The sequence below is a fragment of the Ceratina calcarata genome, unplaced genomic scaffold, assembly GCF_001652005.2.
Source record: "Ceratina calcarata isolate Rehan_Ccalc_2016 unplaced genomic scaffold, ASM165200v1 scaffold1098, whole genome shotgun sequence".
Classification (NCBI taxonomy): Eukaryota; Metazoa; Arthropoda; class Insecta; order Hymenoptera; family Apidae; genus Ceratina; species Ceratina calcarata.
In genome coordinates this window covers 1-16547 of record NW_017131892.1, presented here as the reverse complement: position 1 = coordinate 16547, position 16547 = coordinate 1, and the positions used below count along the sequence as shown (strand labels likewise).

Sequence of the window (16547 nt, the reverse complement as noted above, 5' to 3'; positions counted from 1 at the left end):
CCCGGATGGACGGGGTCGGATAGCTAACACCAGTACGCGATTACGACACAAAACATTTATTATGAGCTAATCAGCTCGTTGTCAAATTACAATGTGCGCGCGGACAATTAACAATTATACAATTTACGTAGTTTAATCGTGGTCTAAGAACCGTGAACAATGGCGGTCAAGTCGTGCGTCGCAGAAACCGTGTTCTGCACGTGGCCGTTACATGAATTCAAACACTGAATCCTTGTACGCGTGATCTCTGCGTGATCAATCGATCAATCCGATACTATTTATCGTAAGCGTGATCAGATCGTCGATTATATTAATTGCGATCTTGAGGTCTCGAATAGGAAATCGCGGACTAAAATCGGCACGTCTATCTCGTTTAAAGGTACATAAAGGACTCATGCCGGTCTGTCGCCGACCGGCAGTTTCTTGGTTCTTCTTACTGGCGGCGCTGTTGATGCGTGATCGGAAAGGCATCGATTTCGCGCACCTTCGAGATTATTCTCGAACAAGATGTATTGTATATATTTGTGCTCCAGTCCTCAACGGTGAGATCTGTGAACAAAAATAAACAATGGCAAATTAAATTTGCGATTCGTTGTTATAATTAGTGGACTGTATTGTTAAGACGAGAATAATTTCTCGTCTCGTGGTCAACTCTACTCACGTGATCGAGTGAGGAGGTATTCTACGTTGCCCTGATTCGGTGCGCCGAAACAGAGCCTGCGAGCGTTTTTTGCTTGGAGCTCACGCAGCTAGCTACGCTGCGTGAGGGAGCCCGGGTTGTAAGGCCAAGACTCCAACTGACCCCTAATATAATCTGTCCCCTTGGAAAATACTTCGGACTATGTCCGAAGTACCTTACCTTGACAAGACAACCGGCGACTAGCTATAAAATAGAGCTTCAATGGTCACGGGAACGACCGAGACTCGGACACGTATAAGCTAGACTTGTCCTTGTTTCGACACTAATAATCAGTGCGAACGTCAGGAACGGGAGATAATCTTTCCTTCCTGTCGATGGTTCTTAACCGAAATGAATTACACGAAGAGGAATTGACGTTAAACGCCTGATAACTCTTAATCGGATGTAATTCGTATTTTCTAAAATTACGAAGTGAAACGTACTCGTCCGGGATCAGTATCAGTCGAACGATAATCGTTCGTGCCAAAGTAATCGAACGAAAGCAGAATAACGCGAGCCTTCGCGTCGCCTTTCTAAGAAAGCTAAGTCGCCGCTAAGCGGCATAGAAATCGAAGACAATCTATCTCGCTATATCATATGCGATTCCGGGAACCGACGCATATTCATATATCCGAAAAATCTCGTTACGCGGAGGCCGCCGTTTATCGTGTGAGGCCGTGTTTACATCGCGGCGCCGAGCATACGAATTGTTATACTATTTTTTATACATGGTAACCGTATCAGTTTGAAGATTAGAATAGTGCATGGCTTGAGAACATTGCTCGGCCTGCATTTCTTATATTAATCCGTGTTCCGAGAATTCGATTACGAATTCGTAATTATTCGTCGAATTTAACACACAATTCAACGGAATACAGACGGTTCCCGGGTATAAGAAATGGAATAACATTTCTTATGCTCGGCGCCGCGATGTAAACACCGCTCCGCACGGTAAACCTTGGCCTCCGCGCAACGAGATTTTTCGAATTACGAATTCTCGATAAAATGTGTTTCCCTCTCGGAAACACATTAATTAGAAAGAGATCGAATGTATTCGATTTCTACGCCGCATCGCGGCGAAATAGTTTTCTTAGTAAGGAGACGCAGAGGCTCTCGTCATTCTGCTTTCAGCATTCTGTACGCTCGGTTCACGGATTACCGACGATTATCGTTCGACCGACACTGATCTCTTACGAGTGCAGCACAATTCGTAATTTTAGAAAGAAGGATTACCTCCGAATAGGAATAATCAGGCGTTTAACGTGAATTCCTATTCGTGTAAAGACCTATTCACATTACCGTAACCGTAGTGAGAATTCTACGTGGTAGGGGGTGAAATTTTTGACTCGAGAGATGCCCGGCGGAGCCTACAGTACTGTAATTGAAAGTACAGGGAAACCCATGTAAAAGCACGGGTCCTTCAGAACCGTAATTCGCCTTGACCCAATAATATCGCCCTCTTGCATCACGTTGCAGGAATTCCTTGCAGTCCGATAGTCTGTGCTTCATCATGCATAATGAGCATTTTAATGATGATTCCCATGCCCGTGTATACGGTTGTAGCATGGGATCGAACTTTCCTGTTTTCGAATTTTGAGGAGGCCGGTCTGGCAAGAAGTGCGCTGACCTTGTTCTTCAGGAAGCCCATCATCTTTCGGAATTCGGGGAATTTTCGAGCATTGTCGAAAGTCTGTTCCCACTCCAGCATCAGTTCTTTGTCGAACTAGCTGGACACATGATAAACCATGAGTGGGTCCCAATCAGTAACCGAAACGCCCAGTTTCGGAAGTGCGTTTAAGGCTTGTTGCAAGCCCACGGTTACTTGCGTGATGCTTCCCACATTATCGTGCTTAATTGGTTTAAGGTGTAACACCTTTTCATACCAAGAGGACTGAATTAGTCTCGGGATATTATAATGCTGCTCTAGTGTTTCCCATACGATCGAGAAATTCTCGTTCGTCAATTCTAACGAGGAGACTGTACGCAAAGCGTCGCCTTCCAATATAGCTTTCAAGTACTGCAATCGTTGGGCATCCGATAATGTGCGATTATTAATGACCGCTGACGTGAAGAGATCACTGAAGGATGGCCATTCAGGATGATTACCACTGAAATGCGGGAGGTCCAGTCGCGGTAACCGAACGGATACTTGGTTATCAGCAGAAGCGTGAGCAGAGCTGTTTGACGCTGCTCTCTCTTCCTGCTGTTCCCTTTTCTCCAGGACCCTCAGTTGTTCATAAATATACCCGGTAGTCTCGTGGTATATTCGTTCGAAATCAACCATGCATTCGGAATCGAAGTACGCCTCGTTCTTCCGACCCTCCAGGGATACCGATGCAAGTAATCGTGCATGTCGATTCTGGGCATTATCCCACTCCCTCTCGAGAATATCGAGTTGCGCTTTAACATAGACTGTAGAATAGTTTGCCCTCGATCTCTTTTGCAGATTGGTCTTAATATTACCCATCCGCCGCAACCTCTCCAGGTGGTTCACGATGAAAACATCGAGTTCCATCCCTTGAAGGAGATCCCTTTTTGGGCTGTCCATAATCTGGATTTAATTGTAAAAAATACATTTGGAATTTAGATAACGATTTATTCTACCGGGCGTGAACGCCCGATAGCCCCAATGAGTATGTAAGTAAGAGTCAAAACAATATTTGTTTGTATTTGTATATTGCCGTGACGGGTCTCATCCTCAGCGGCGAGATCTAAAATCAGAAAAAACAAACAACGGCAAATTAAATTTGCGAGTTGTTATTAAAGAGTGGACTGTATGATGGAGACGAGAATAATTACAATCGTTCCCTTTGCATGGGAAATAGATAGATCTGGAGTAGCTGATTTAATTCATTTTAAAACCCTCCTCGGTGGGCTATTAACGCGAGCGAGGAGTCTGGTTTATGACGGAACGATTCATCCTAACAATATTACGAACTTGTCTACACTCGCATGCTCGTGTATCCATGTGTTGCAGATATTATTACTCGATCGCGTTGTTGGTTCTCCAGTACATGGTATCGATAACCGTCCTGGTATTCACGTACACCAGCATCGCGGTTATGGTGTGGGGCAATTTTTTCTTAATTCATCTTAACATTCATTAGCACGTACATTAAATTATTGAAAGAACGGAGTAATAATTCCCGATCTTAAATACTTCCAAGAATGGTCATTTGGCCAAGTGTCGTGAAATAAAAATGTGATATGTGTTAAAATTGCGAACACGTAGCAAAGGAATAAATTGATAATATAAAATTATTAGATTAAAAATAGCAAATATGAACGATGCAAAGGAAATTTGAGTCATACATTGCGTAAATCGTTTTACAGGCGGTATCGGTATTGGTGAGCGCGTACACGTTGGTCGCGATCAGTATAGACCGATACATAGCTATTATGTGGCCTCTGAAACCAAGGTTGAGTAAACGGCAAGCCCAGCTTCTAATTCTCGCAGTTTGGATACTCGCTATGGTGATATCGCTACCAATCGCCGTGGTTTCAAAACTCTCTCAACCATCAACGCAGTACGAGAGATGTAACCAGTACATTTGTGAGGAGGTTTGGCCGTCGTTGGAGAACAAGTAATTATCCTATTTAATCATTTAAGACATTATTCACTAATACATTTAAACAGTCAAGGAAATTTTCGAGTAACTTAATTATGTTATATTCTATTCAACATGTTTATTTCATATCTCAAACTACCTGTCTTCGTGAATTGAAAAGAAGTTCGTGATTGATCTCTCGTTTGTCTCGAAATTCACTGTTTAAAAATTGCAATCGTTCCCTTTGCATGGGAAATAGATAGATCTGGAGTAGCTGATTTAATTCATTTTAAAACCCTCCTCGGTGGGCTATTAACGTCGAGCGAGGAGTCTGGTTTATGACGGAACGATTCATCCTAACAATATTACGAACTTGTCTACACTCGCACGATCGTGTATCCATGTGTTGCAGATATTATTACTCGATCGCGTTATTGGTTCTCCAGTACATGGTACCGATAACCGTCCTGGTATTCACGTACACCAGCATCGCGGTTATGGTGTGGGGCAAGAGACCGCCGGGAGAAGCTGAAAACGTCAGGGACCAGAGAATGGCGCGATCAAAGAGGAAGGTAAAGTATCACAAAGCCACTGCGGCGCAGAATTTCCCCGGGAAATGACAGGGAAGTTATTGGTACGGATGGCTGCGATGCTGTCCGGATCAATTTCTCCGAATCCACTCTTTCCAAGCGCTCACGACTTTATTTATCTCTCTCACTATTTATATCAAGTTACTCGTATTATAAATCTCTTAAGAAACTTGGAAATAAATTAAATATTGAAGAAAAAGGATTAGAAGGAAGACATCAATCATGTATGGACGTTAATTACCAATTTTCCTGAGAATAGGAATACCAGAACAGTTTCTAATATTTAGAATGCAGACGTTATTAATTTGTAAAACAATTAAATTTATAATTAATGTATTTTAATGTATGATTGTATTATTATTTTTAAGGAGAAAAATGCCTTAATCTAAATTTAATCTTTTAAACTGATGATACGAAAGTTCTACTTTGCACAAAAGTCCGCAGTCTAATACATTACATTGAATCGCGATGAAGTAGTTAATGAAACGATAAACAACGATTGAGCTGTGAGATCCCAACAATTTTCCAAATTCTTGTTCACCGCTGCAGAAGCAATTTCGTTGGGTTTTACACGCCCCGGTTTAATCGACTGGCGGAACAAAGTGACGAGTTAATGAAATTTGCGAGCCCGGTTTTAACGCGCCCCGGAGTACTACATCCAACGCGTTCAATTTATCCGCCTAATGACGAGTCGATTTTAACCAATGCTAATTACACTACAACGCGATTCTCCATTTATGACCACTCTGCGTCAAACGAATAGCTACGAGGAAAAAGTATATTCTGCAACTGAAGTAAATATTTAAGAACGGATATGAGAATTTAAAAAATAGTATTATTTATAATTTGAATCCCTTAAAATGAGTCCCCTTTCTTAATTGTTTCGTTAAAGCTCGAACGAGCACACGCTTCTGAGAGGACAAAATGCGTAAGTACATTTGACCGAAAGGAATTTCTCATTAGAGACAGGAGACAATTCAGCGAATTAGACTTAGGTTCCTAGTCCATGAAACAAATTGTTCTCGATAATCGTTGAATGACTGTTTCTTTAATTTCATTTGTAGTCGAAAGAGATTTATTGAGGAAGACGTATTGTATTCAGTTCAGTTTGATTAATGAATGAAAAATATATTCTATACAAAATTTTTTCAAATCAGTCTGATTTGATATACATACCATAACGTAAATAGCGTCGATGCGAATCGATATCATTTTGCATCTCGAGGTAATGCGAAAGGTATAGTTGAAATTTATTGAAATCAATTCTTGTTAAGTCACGTAACACTCGTTGCAGCATGATGATTTTTAGTGCAAATTTAATTTGTAAATTCGAAATCTTATAGAACGTGAGCTTCCGTTGTGTATATTATGATAGAGAAACGCAGCAATTTGAAATTCGTTTCGCTTAAAAATAAACAGTTCGCACTTCAGCCTCTTATCTACGCTCCCCATGTGTCGTTTATTATAACGATTATTTCGAAACGACTGATACGCACGCTACGTTTATGCAAATTGAACTGTCATTAGACGTATTACAATTTACATTGTTAAACAATCTGTAATGTCTAACAATTAGGTTTCTAGGTGAATGAAAATAAATGCTTAAGTGAAAATTTAAAACATATCGTTTTTTTTATTTATGCGATATACATGCGAAGATAGAATACAAAATTTAAATTAGCGGTCTTGTCTACTTTCTATAAAAAGACTAGTTCCTCGGTTGCTCAATGTCTCAAAATAGCTACAGATTAATTTCTCGCCAAGGTGAAACGAAAACTCTGACTTTTATTATCTCGTGTTTATGCTAATCAGCATGGCACTGAAGCCAGAATTTACGAGATCAAAACAATTATAAGTAACTCTAAACACACGCAGCGATAAACCCAATTGAGAACATTATAATAAAATTATTTTATGTCAAAATTACATAAAAACCTAAACCTTGAATTTGATACCAATAATGATAATGCACGAAGCAGTATTTCAGTTTTAGTAATAGTTTCGCACATACACATGTATTATAACAAAGTTCACGAGGTTAATTGCTAGTAAAATTAATAAACGAATTTTCAACATGAATCGCTGATTAAACCGGTTCGGAGCATGGTTACTGAAACTGTTCATCGAGCTAGAGTTACTTATTCTGTAATAGGAAGATATTAATACGGTACGGGCTACTTGCATTATTATGCAGTATTATGTTTCAAGCGAGTCCAAGTACATGCCAAGAGTTTACATAAAAGCAGTAAAATGTTCATCTGCCTCCTCGATAATTAATTAATCAATCGTGTAATCAATAAATAAAATTTATGAAATTGCACATTTGGCCTGCAAAGTGCGACCCGGATGGAATCAGTTACCATAAACTGCCCCCTTCGGCCCGCGGCCGTATGGTATATTCGCGCTCGTTGTAAGGTAATAACTGCCTTTCCTAAATAGGAACACAAACAATAAAAATTAATTCAGTTATTAAGTCATTTGACCCAGTTTACACTTCATGTCTCATACACTTAGTGTATGTTTTCAGGATTGAAAGGAATTAATTATTTATAATCAAATACTAATGCTGGAAGTTTATAAATATCTTAGAGAAGCTAATGAAAATTAAGAATTATACTAACACGTCACTCGGTGTGCCGTAACCCATCAAAGCAGTTTCATTGTTATTATTGCACAGCGACAATCTAAAACTGGTAGCATTGTCGCATTTCCTAGCAACAAACAGCTTAGGATGTTTAACTGTCTCCGCGTACAATTTAAACGACCTTTCGTGGTTGCAAATATCTGCGAAAAAGGAATAATGAATCGACGATGTTCTCAACGGGAAAAAAGGGGAAGCGGCGGTGAATCCTCGAATCGAGGACTTCCGCTTCCGCTTAGTTTTATCCGACAATACGATATCCTATCCCCAAGATAAACGAGCCAAAGTATTTTCTTAATATAACAGGGAGGACAGCCTGCGCAATTTACTTTTGGTCAATTTAGAGCGTAGTTGCAGTAATGCGGTTTTTAGAAGAGGAACTCTTGAATGAATTGCGTGAGCCGACAAATAATTAAATCAACTTATCAACTCGGACCTTACCATTATGACAACGATTCTGTACATATTTCATCAATGTATCACTTGCTTCGAAAAATTCAAACTCAAACTTTAACATTTTCTCCTAATTGTACTATTGTTATCTTAAACTAAAATTAATGTAACGCAAACGCGATATGTAAATGACAGGACGAAGGATAAATGAAAAATACGTACTAAGAATATCTGGGCAGCCAGGCTGAACTGCAACCCCAAAGTCCGGGAAGAAGTTCACAGTGCCTACCGGCAGGAACGTTCCGAAGAAGCCCGAATCAGTGTGTATAGCGTCAACGAAGTGGGCATCGGTCGGCCTCAAACGCGGGCCAATGAACTAGAACAAAGGACCGGCTGCATCTAAAGCTACGCAAGAGATTCCAATTGCGATCAATCGTCGAGGTCGAAAATTGCTAATCGTGTTTTGAAAGTTAAAGAAGGCGGAGAATTTTATTCACTGACTGAGCTCTCCTAACGAGAGGATTTACCTTGAACATGATTTCCGGATCGTTTCGTGTTTCAATTTAAATGATATTTCATACCTGTTATTCTGGGAATTTTTACTTTCAAATTCCGTCCTACGTTCCCCGCGACGTGAGCGCCTAACGAGTGTCCGATTATGTGCAGTTTCATCGGATTCAGGCCGGCGTCGAACATACTGTTCAGACTATTAGCTAAAGCCTTCCCGATTGGCTCTACGTACGATACGCTGGTTGTGTACAGTCTCTTGGAAAGCTTTCGATAATCCACTGCGAGGACATTATCGTCCGTAGCTTGCAGATACGCTATAAAAATTTAAACGAATACATAATTTGTATTCCCTTATTCTTGATATTATACACTTTTTGATTGTTGTTATGACATTATGGTTTTGCTCAATAAGAATATCTATTTCAATTCGTAAACAGCATTTTGATGTCTGATTATAGCGTTTAATTAATATCGCGACTTACCGCCTGTTATCAATTGGACATCCTCGCTGTCTATAGTTTCTTTCCAGCCATTAATGAATAATGATGTTTCTTGAGTTGTGTCAATGTTGGCTATCAACTGAGTGACATTTTTTATATTTTTGTCGATATAAGTACCGTTCCTGAAAAAGATCGATCCCCTAATTAAACACACTATTTATAAGTTTTCATTAAGGATGTCACATTAACAATGAAGTCAATAATGACAATTAAAAAGAAATCATGTAAGTTGATATAACATGTGTAAAATTACAAAGAGTTAAGTAATTCGATCTCTGTGAACAGTTCTAATACATTTTGAATACTATCTTTATTATTCAAGTTAGTCCATTTTAAATTCGTGCCCAAACAATTGATAATTTTCTAATGAAAAAAAGTACAAGTACTTTTTGAATAGACGCAGGAAAATGGCATCAATGGCTGGGTCATCAGCATCTGTGAACAAACACGAAACTGCTCAATATCGTCTAGCTTTCAATTAACTATCATGTGTTTAGCTCAATGATTGTTTAACAGACGAAGTGTATTTCAATTATCATTTCATAATCTCTACTTGTGAGTATAAGCTGTTGCATGAACGTACCTGCCAGCAGAATATTTGCAAAAACCAAGAGGATCCATAGAGCACGACTATCCATGATGAAAAGCTGAATTATTCGCTTCGTCGCTCACTGCCTGTAGAAATCCGCACGCGTGTTATGGAATTACAAATCACTTATGAAATGATTAAATTTAACACCCTGCTCCTGTCACTCCTGTTGTCAGATTCCGTGTTATTCAGCGTCGTACGTTTATCATAACGCTCCGTAAATACACAGCATCACACGAATTCAAATCTAGCTCTGGTTGGGCCAACGAAGACGAATTTTGAAAGGAAATCTATGTAATACAGACGGTGTCTGCTTAATCTTCGCATTTTTATCCCACTCTTTATCCCAGTCAGTCGACCTCGCGTTGTGATAATCAACCTCCGCAACTCATTTTAATTCAATATCTCCATCTCGTTAAAAAAAATTATTTTGATAGTGCGAATACTTAAAATTATTTGAGGAAATGTATCAGAGAGTAAGTGGAAGGAAAACAAATTCTCGATTAATAATAAAACTTGATAACCCGGATGATTTGTTGTCATTATCATTAAAACAAAATAATACTGATATATCAATAATTTAAATATAACAAATTAAATAAATTGAGTAAACAATATAAAAGCGCAGTTATTTGATATAATTCTGATCAAGCATACGGATTGGATACGTTAGAAATAATTACGTATTGCGAAATTAATGAAGAGGATTCCTCTCATACCTGTCCAATTTATCCATTCAATTTAACATTTAATTAAATGTCATTTGTTAAGAGCTCGCCTGGCGAATAAATGAACGTGTGAATATGTAGAGGTTCATTAAAATCGAGTACTGATTAGTCGCGAAGCTTTTTAGTACGCGATAGTTTAATCATTCTAATCATCATGAATTCTAACGAAGTGAAAAATCAATTATTTTAGGAACATTATATTTGGATCTCAAATAGTTGAAACCGCAACACTGACAACTTTGCTGTGTCCTTAGCAATTGTAGAGACCAATAAGAGAAATGATTTATTTGATTAGATGTTTAAGGGGCTCAGCAGGTAGACTCCATAAATTTATAATATGCATAACCGTTGCCACTGAATTTATGCATACGACATGCTCCCAGAACCTCATTAATAATAATAGGCTCGCAACGCGCACTACCCGGTATATCAGTCAAACTTATTGTCTGCTCTGTGCTAAGGGTTCTCCGTACAAGAAAGATCACCTATTTCTCATGTTAAGATCGAAAGACCTGAAACGCATACCTGATTCCCCCTACAATTTCTTCTACTATTTAAAAATTGCTTTGACACATAAGGAAAACATTGTTACTAAATAAATCTATATATCTTGTGTTTTTGTACAATTTCTTCAAATTACACTTTATCTTGTGCAATTTAAATGATAATTAGAAACGTTTTTCAAAGTAGTTTAAGTAGGTCAAGATTAAGAAATTGTTCAGGTTCTTAGAATTTTACATAGTTATACAATTTGAAATGAACGAAACAAAAAGAGAAAAAGGAAGATGTTTTTAAAACATTTTCTTTCCAAACAAAATAAAAGTTTTACATGTATTTCTAAAGGGGTAAACGACCGCATTCACTGAAGTGGATCTGAACGCTTACGGTCTTGCAATGTTATAAAATTTATAATATAGGATTGTCTCTTAGCGGTATCGGGGCGTCCTCAAGGAACTTGTAAAGTTCCCCGTAAAAGAAAATCCTGGTTATAGCAGCGATTACAGATTTGCTTTCAAAGGCATTTGCACGACCGGAATAACGATGCGTTTATCGTCTGGTTTTTCTCATTTTGCAATCCCGTGTACGTATCCACTCGTTAATAGAATTCACTAAGATAAAAATCCTTGTTCAAATATTAAGCTTCTCATTGATCCTAATTCTTTTAAAGAGCGCTTGCTCAGAATCAGTTTAAAGAGCAGTGGCTTCGAAGAAAGAAGGATGTCTCAATGAACTGAAACAGGCGGCGACTTCCATTCTCAACTTTATCGATTCTTCGCGATGACTCGACAACTGTCAAAAGATATTGATTTATTATTTCGGGCAGAGTATCTTTTGTTACGTGGGAGCTTCTTATTACGACGCGAAGGCTCTCCGATTCACTTGTGCACACATTGACCCCGGAGAAAGAGTATTTGAAATCGATCAATGGCTTGCTTTTCGACATAAATTCTGTAGTATTGCCTGGATTATCAATTTATAATTATTTATCAATTTATAATTTATTTTTAATTAGCAAATTAAAAAGAAGCCAGTCTGCACTGCCAGTCTGTGGTAATGAAATGAAGAACAGTAAATGGTATTCAGAAAACGGAAGCTGTACATTCATTACTTAATTAAGCTAAGGCACTGAAAGTTGTCAGATTGTAAAAGGCAGTACAGTACAGGCGCAAGAAACGAAAAGAGTTGTAAGTGAATTAAGTTACACAGAAATTGCTCTGTAAAGAGGCTTCGCGAAGAAAAAAATGTATTGTAGGCACGTGAACAGGAGAATATTTAATCAACGGCGATAGAATTTCCCTTTCTTTCGGTTATGGTAATTGGCGCAAAAAATAAATCTACTAAACGCTGTAAGGGGCGATCAAACATAGCTAATTAAAATAGTTTCTGGTGCTTTTCGTCGTTGGGAGCACTTGATGAAGTCAATTTGCTCTAATAGTCCCCTTTCCTCAAAGGAAAAGTCTACTCGGCAAACAATAAACTCTCGCTACCGAGTAGCTCTTTGATATTCGGTAAACAAGAAAACTGAAAACTAAGCCAGTCATGAATCTAAAAAGCTTTCTGTTCCTTCACTGGAAAAGCTGAGTTATGTATTTCACAGAGGGGGAGCATTACGATTCTTTATGTAGAATACAGGTAAAATGTATTTTTGCAATAAGCAGTTGGTTCCGTAAGAGGTTGGCACCATGAATAGAATAAATCTGAAGAAATCCAAATGATAAAAATTTATGGGGTGTACCGCAATGATATCCGTTACATTTTTAAACATTTCATGTAGTAGCATAAAAAATGCTTTAGAAGAGACATTATGTGCTTAATAAATTTTATTAAAGCGATGCTATGTCAAATATGCACTCGACACTAGTACCACATAGATTTTCGATCGTCCACTGTGTACTTGGTACATTAATCCTAAATACTTACCGCTGTTCTTACGGAGCAAGTAATCAATGTGGACGTGAAAACTTATGAGAGCTGTACGAATGTGGACATTGTATATATACTGTCCTTACAACGTACTTTACGATCTACCACGAAGCAAAATCGAGATATGAACATAGCTATTTACTTTTACCTTCTAGTCATCGATAAAACGATATTTTTCGTTTGACGTCTCATTGACACTACTTATACGTAAGAGTTTTGTTAGTCAGCACCTACTGGTCCCACCCCTTTACTCGACTAAATTTTTAATCATAGTAATATTTGTTTAAAAGCAAGAAAGCCGGAAGAAAGAGCCAGCCAGTAATACTATAGTTTGCACAGTATTTTGTACAATTATGTGACACAATACTTGCATAAAGCTGCAATAATTGTCCCGATAGATCCAGTTTTACTGTATAATAAGAGTAGTTATGTTTATGTCAATAATATGTCTGTTATCTTAAATGTAGCAGACATTTTTATCACAAGGCTTAATGCATCAAGAAAACGAACGGCATACAATTATTGGTAGCTTTTTCATTTAAACTACAATTTTCACAAATACTTACCGTAAATTATATGAATATAAAATAATAAATAATATTCTATGTTTAGTCGGTCTTGCTATTTTGACTTCACTATGCCACATGGTTCGAAAATTATCTAATAAGGAAGTGATAAGAATTTATAACATATATATAATGAAACATAAAACGTGGAGCACGTGCGCACTTCTTTCATTCGTCAGGCGGTTAATCTGATTGCGAGAGCTCTTTATTACGGTACCCACCTTCATTTCTTTGTTCCGGTATAGATGCATATGACGTAAATATTTGAACAGCAATTTGCCATCGTGTAAAAAGTCGATCATTTATGGTTGCAGGCATTTCTCTCTGCAAAAAATTTTTTTCCATTGTCCCAGGAAGGTTAAAGAGACGTGCGAACCGCACGCGTGAAAACCTTGAATAGATAACGAGAACGTTCACATTCTTTTCCGAATATATTCGAGAGCATCGAAGATTAAATGGATAAGAGCAAAAAGCGGAATGAAAGAGTAGCAGAAAAAGTTTTCACGTATCATTTCAACTAAAAATTCTCTAAATCTGAAGACGTGTAGCTGTTTAATATCTCAAGACAACATAAACGAAGAACAAAAAGAAATATTCTGTGAGAATAATAACAAGAGGATATCAAAATGGCAGATGGAAAAAATGGGAAGGATAATAGGAGATGAAGTTAGGAACATGAAGAGGAATGTCAAGGGAGACCAGTTCCTAGAGAAAGAGTAAAAACAAGAGAGGAGCGCGTCAAGAATGGAGCGAGATCGTAACTCACACCTGTCAGATTCATAAATATTTGTTATAACAGCACGACAAGATATCAGAACTCGGCGAAATTGTAAAGTTTTCTCTTTGGAGGGGAGGAAAGTAGATTTATTTTAGAATTACTTTACTAGAATTATTTACTTATTTATTTAGAGTTACCTCATAACGTCATCAGAACTTCTTAATTAATTAATTAAAAAATATGAAAAAACAGATGTCTTTTTCATGTAATTGGATTATTCCAAGGACGCAATTGAATTAAACTGTGAACCATCATAATTACAAATTCCCCTGGGTGTGGTGTTATTATTTTTAGCGACAGCGTATCTACCGACCACGCAGTGAAATAGACCAGCACTGAACAGACCGCTCGTGTAATAACGGTATCTAATAACCGTGCGCAGGGTGCGTAGGCCGAGCCTAAACGAAAACTGCCTTCTGTTCATGATTTATGTCTCGACTAAATTTCAGAGGACTGCACGCTTCCCTCATTATTTATCCTATATCTCCCAGCCTCATTAGCGCAAAAAAATACGATCACCAGGGAAGAATTGCTACAAATAACTTCTCATACGCTATAAACTCGGCTTACTTATTTTCAAAAAATGATTTTCAAATTAAATTTGCGAATGCATTTATGATATTCTTTTAAAACAAGCTGAGTTTAGTACCAATCGCGGGTATTTCATTTGTTTCAGATGGTGAAAATGATGATGACAGTAGTGATTGTCTTTACTATCTGTTGGCTTCCGTTCAATATATTAATCGTAAGTAATCTACTTCTTCCTTTGATATTTCGAGAGCCCTTCATTACTTTTAAAAATTCGCGTAGTTAAATTTCAAATCCAGTAACAACATGTAATACCATTCAATAACTTTATATTTAATCAATTGTAATAATTACATATTTTACTCGATTGTATAAAATACTTTTTACGTTCTAGTTATTAATGGATAACAACGAGACCCTCGGTAGTTGGGTTGGACTCCCCTTTGTGTGGATGTTGCTTCATTGGTTGGCCATGTCGCATTCCTGCTACAATCCAGTAATTTACTGTTGGATGAACGCGAGATTCCGAACCGGGTTCATAACTGCGATCTCCTGCTTACCCGGAGTACACAGACTACTTCGCCGAAACAGACAACGTAACAATTATCATGCTAGTACGATGGGTATTCCTTTGACAGGTATTCGATTACGAAACATTAAAAACCGCGTCAAGTTTCTCAGTAATGAAAACTATCGCTCCAAATATATAACGCCAATTATTCGGACATTAATTATTCAAATAGAGGATGAGTCACTCGTATACATATTTATATATCTAAATTACGAATTTAACGACGTTCACATTTCGGAACACGTCTGTTTCCGGTTACATTATTCACTTCATTCTTTCTAATGGATTTACATTTTACAAGCAAATTTTTGTCAATGTTACATTTTCAGGCATCAATGGTTCGGGCCACTCTGTCCTCCGACGCATGAACACATGCACGACCTACATCAGTGTTCGTCGTAAAGCGAATGGGAATCACTCTGCACCAGTAAGGAGCGCCAGCATCCGGAACGAGTGCTTCCGACCAGCCGTTCTACAATCGCAACGGCAATTCCCTTACCTTGAATCCCATTCCGAAGAACAATTGTGATTTTGTAATTACATTAAATCTCGTTGCGTGTTAAAGAAATAAATGTGTGAAGAAGTAAAATGTTTTAGAATGTTATAAACGATGCAGAGGTTCGTGTAAAAATAAGTTGTGATCAAATTAGGAAGCGGACATTACTGTGAATTAAATTTTCGTCTAAGAATACAACGACAAAACCATGAATTGTGTATGACTCTATGTAAATCTCTAAAGAACATTAAAATGTAAATGTGTTTTTGTTAAGATCGCACATCTCCAAAATTTTTTGTACATAATGTCTTAATTTAAAAACCAATGTAGATGTATGTGTGTTGTATATATATAAGCATATATTTTTGTATCTTCTTTGTTATTTATATGTATTCTTACCCCCTTTCATTTAAATCAAATTACATTAAGAATAGTATTAAAGGCATATGATTTACTTATAATCTCAATTGATGACATTGTATCTGTGTGTTTACACTTCACATTAAAATTGTCTAGCATAACTTATTCATTAGTGCAAAAATATGTTATATGAAGTTATTGATCATTTAATGGTTATCAACTTTGTTTTTTAAGGATGTATTGGCTATACAGTCAATCCCAAAAGTATATGTACTTTAGAAAAATGTATTTCCTAAAGTTAAAAAGAAATCAGACGTCGGAAGAACGATGCTAATAATAAATAGCTACGTGCTAAAAAGTATAGTCGGAAAAATCCAATTAATTATTGACGCTGGCGAAAAGCTTTTTATACAGAAGATGTAGGCACTGACATCCTCTATAAAGAAAGATTCTATTTATTTTGCTTCTAACTCCAGTATTTAACGAGTGAAGTATGATTATTTGGCATTTTATTGGCATCGACAAAATTCGACCGCCTCACCGTCGAAATAGCGAACTTTTGGCAAAAAGTTTCGTTTTTCTTCAATAACTCCTAAACCGTTGGACTTACGGGAAAATAGTAAACTATTGACACTAGCGACAAATT

General features: G+C 37.5%; 3 protein-coding genes across 4 annotated transcripts; 1 reads left to right on the top strand and 2 right to left on the bottom strand.

Annotated features, from left to right (window-relative positions):
* Window positions 1-2402: 2402 nt before the first annotated feature.
* On the bottom strand, window positions 2403-3227 carry LOC108632671 (uncharacterized). The gene has a single exon (XM_018037380.1). The coding sequence runs from the start codon at window positions 3225-3227 to the stop codon at window positions 2403-2405; it is 825 nt and encodes a 274-aa protein (XP_017892869.1).
* A 764-nt stretch (window positions 3228-3991) lies between these two features.
* LOC108632685 (RYamide receptor) lies at window positions 3992-15814 on the top strand. 2 transcript variants are annotated; one of them, XM_026810658.1, is made up of 5 exons: window positions 3992-4263; window positions 4640-4799; window positions 14623-14691; window positions 14869-15088; window positions 15375-15814. In XM_026810658.1, exons 1-5 carry the CDS (start codon window positions 4079-4081, stop codon window positions 15572-15574), a joined length of 834 nt encoding a protein of 277 aa, XP_026666459.1. In that variant the 5' UTR covers window positions 3992-4078; the 3' UTR covers window positions 15575-15814. The 2 variants fall into 2 exon arrangements, with proteins under 2 accessions (XP_026666459.1, XP_017892896.2); XM_018037407.2 differs by having other exon boundaries at window positions 3993-4263; window positions 14869-15112.
* On the bottom strand, window positions 8146-12701 carry LOC108632680 (lipoprotein lipase-like). Its single transcript, XM_026810663.1, has 6 exons — window positions 12600-12701; window positions 9445-9536; window positions 9248-9296; window positions 8844-8983; window positions 8433-8675; window positions 8146-8256 (listed from the first exon to the last, which is right to left on the bottom strand). Exons 2-6 carry the CDS (start codon window positions 9497-9499, stop codon window positions 8228-8230), a joined length of 516 nt encoding a protein of 171 aa, XP_026666464.1. The 5' UTR covers window positions 9500-9536; window positions 12600-12701; the 3' UTR covers window positions 8146-8227.
* Window positions 15815-16547: the final 733 nt, after the last annotated feature.

Excerpts from the sequence above, each read along its gene's own strand:
- LOC108632671 (XM_018037380.1), bottom strand. The coding sequence starts at position 3,227 with ATGGACAGCCCAAAAAGGGATCTCCTTCAAGGGATGGAACTCGATGTT.
- LOC108632685 (XM_018037407.2), top strand. The coding sequence starts at position 4,079 with ATGTGGCCTCTGAAACCAAGGTTGAGTAAACGGCAAGCCCAGCTTCTA. Across the intron at positions 4,264-4,639 it reads TGGCCGTCGTTGGAGAACAA|ATATTATTACTCGATCGCGT; the intron begins GTAATTATCCTA and ends CATGTGTTGCAG. Across the intron at positions 14,692-14,868 it reads TTCCGTTCAATATATTAATC|TTATTAATGGATAACAACGA; the intron begins GTAAGTAATCTA and ends TTTACGTTCTAG.
- LOC108632680 (XM_026810663.1), bottom strand. The coding sequence starts at position 9,499 with ATGGATAGTCGTGCTCTATGGATCCTCTTGGTTTTTGCAAATATTCTG. Across the intron at positions 8,984-9,247 it reads TTCCTGCGTCTATTCAAAAA|GAACGGTACTTATATCGACA; the intron begins GTACTTGTACTT and ends GATCTTTTTCAG. Across the intron at positions 8,257-8,432 it reads AAAAATTCCCAGAATAACAG|CTTTAGATGCAGCCGGTCCT; the intron begins GTATGAAATATC and ends TCTCTTGCGTAG.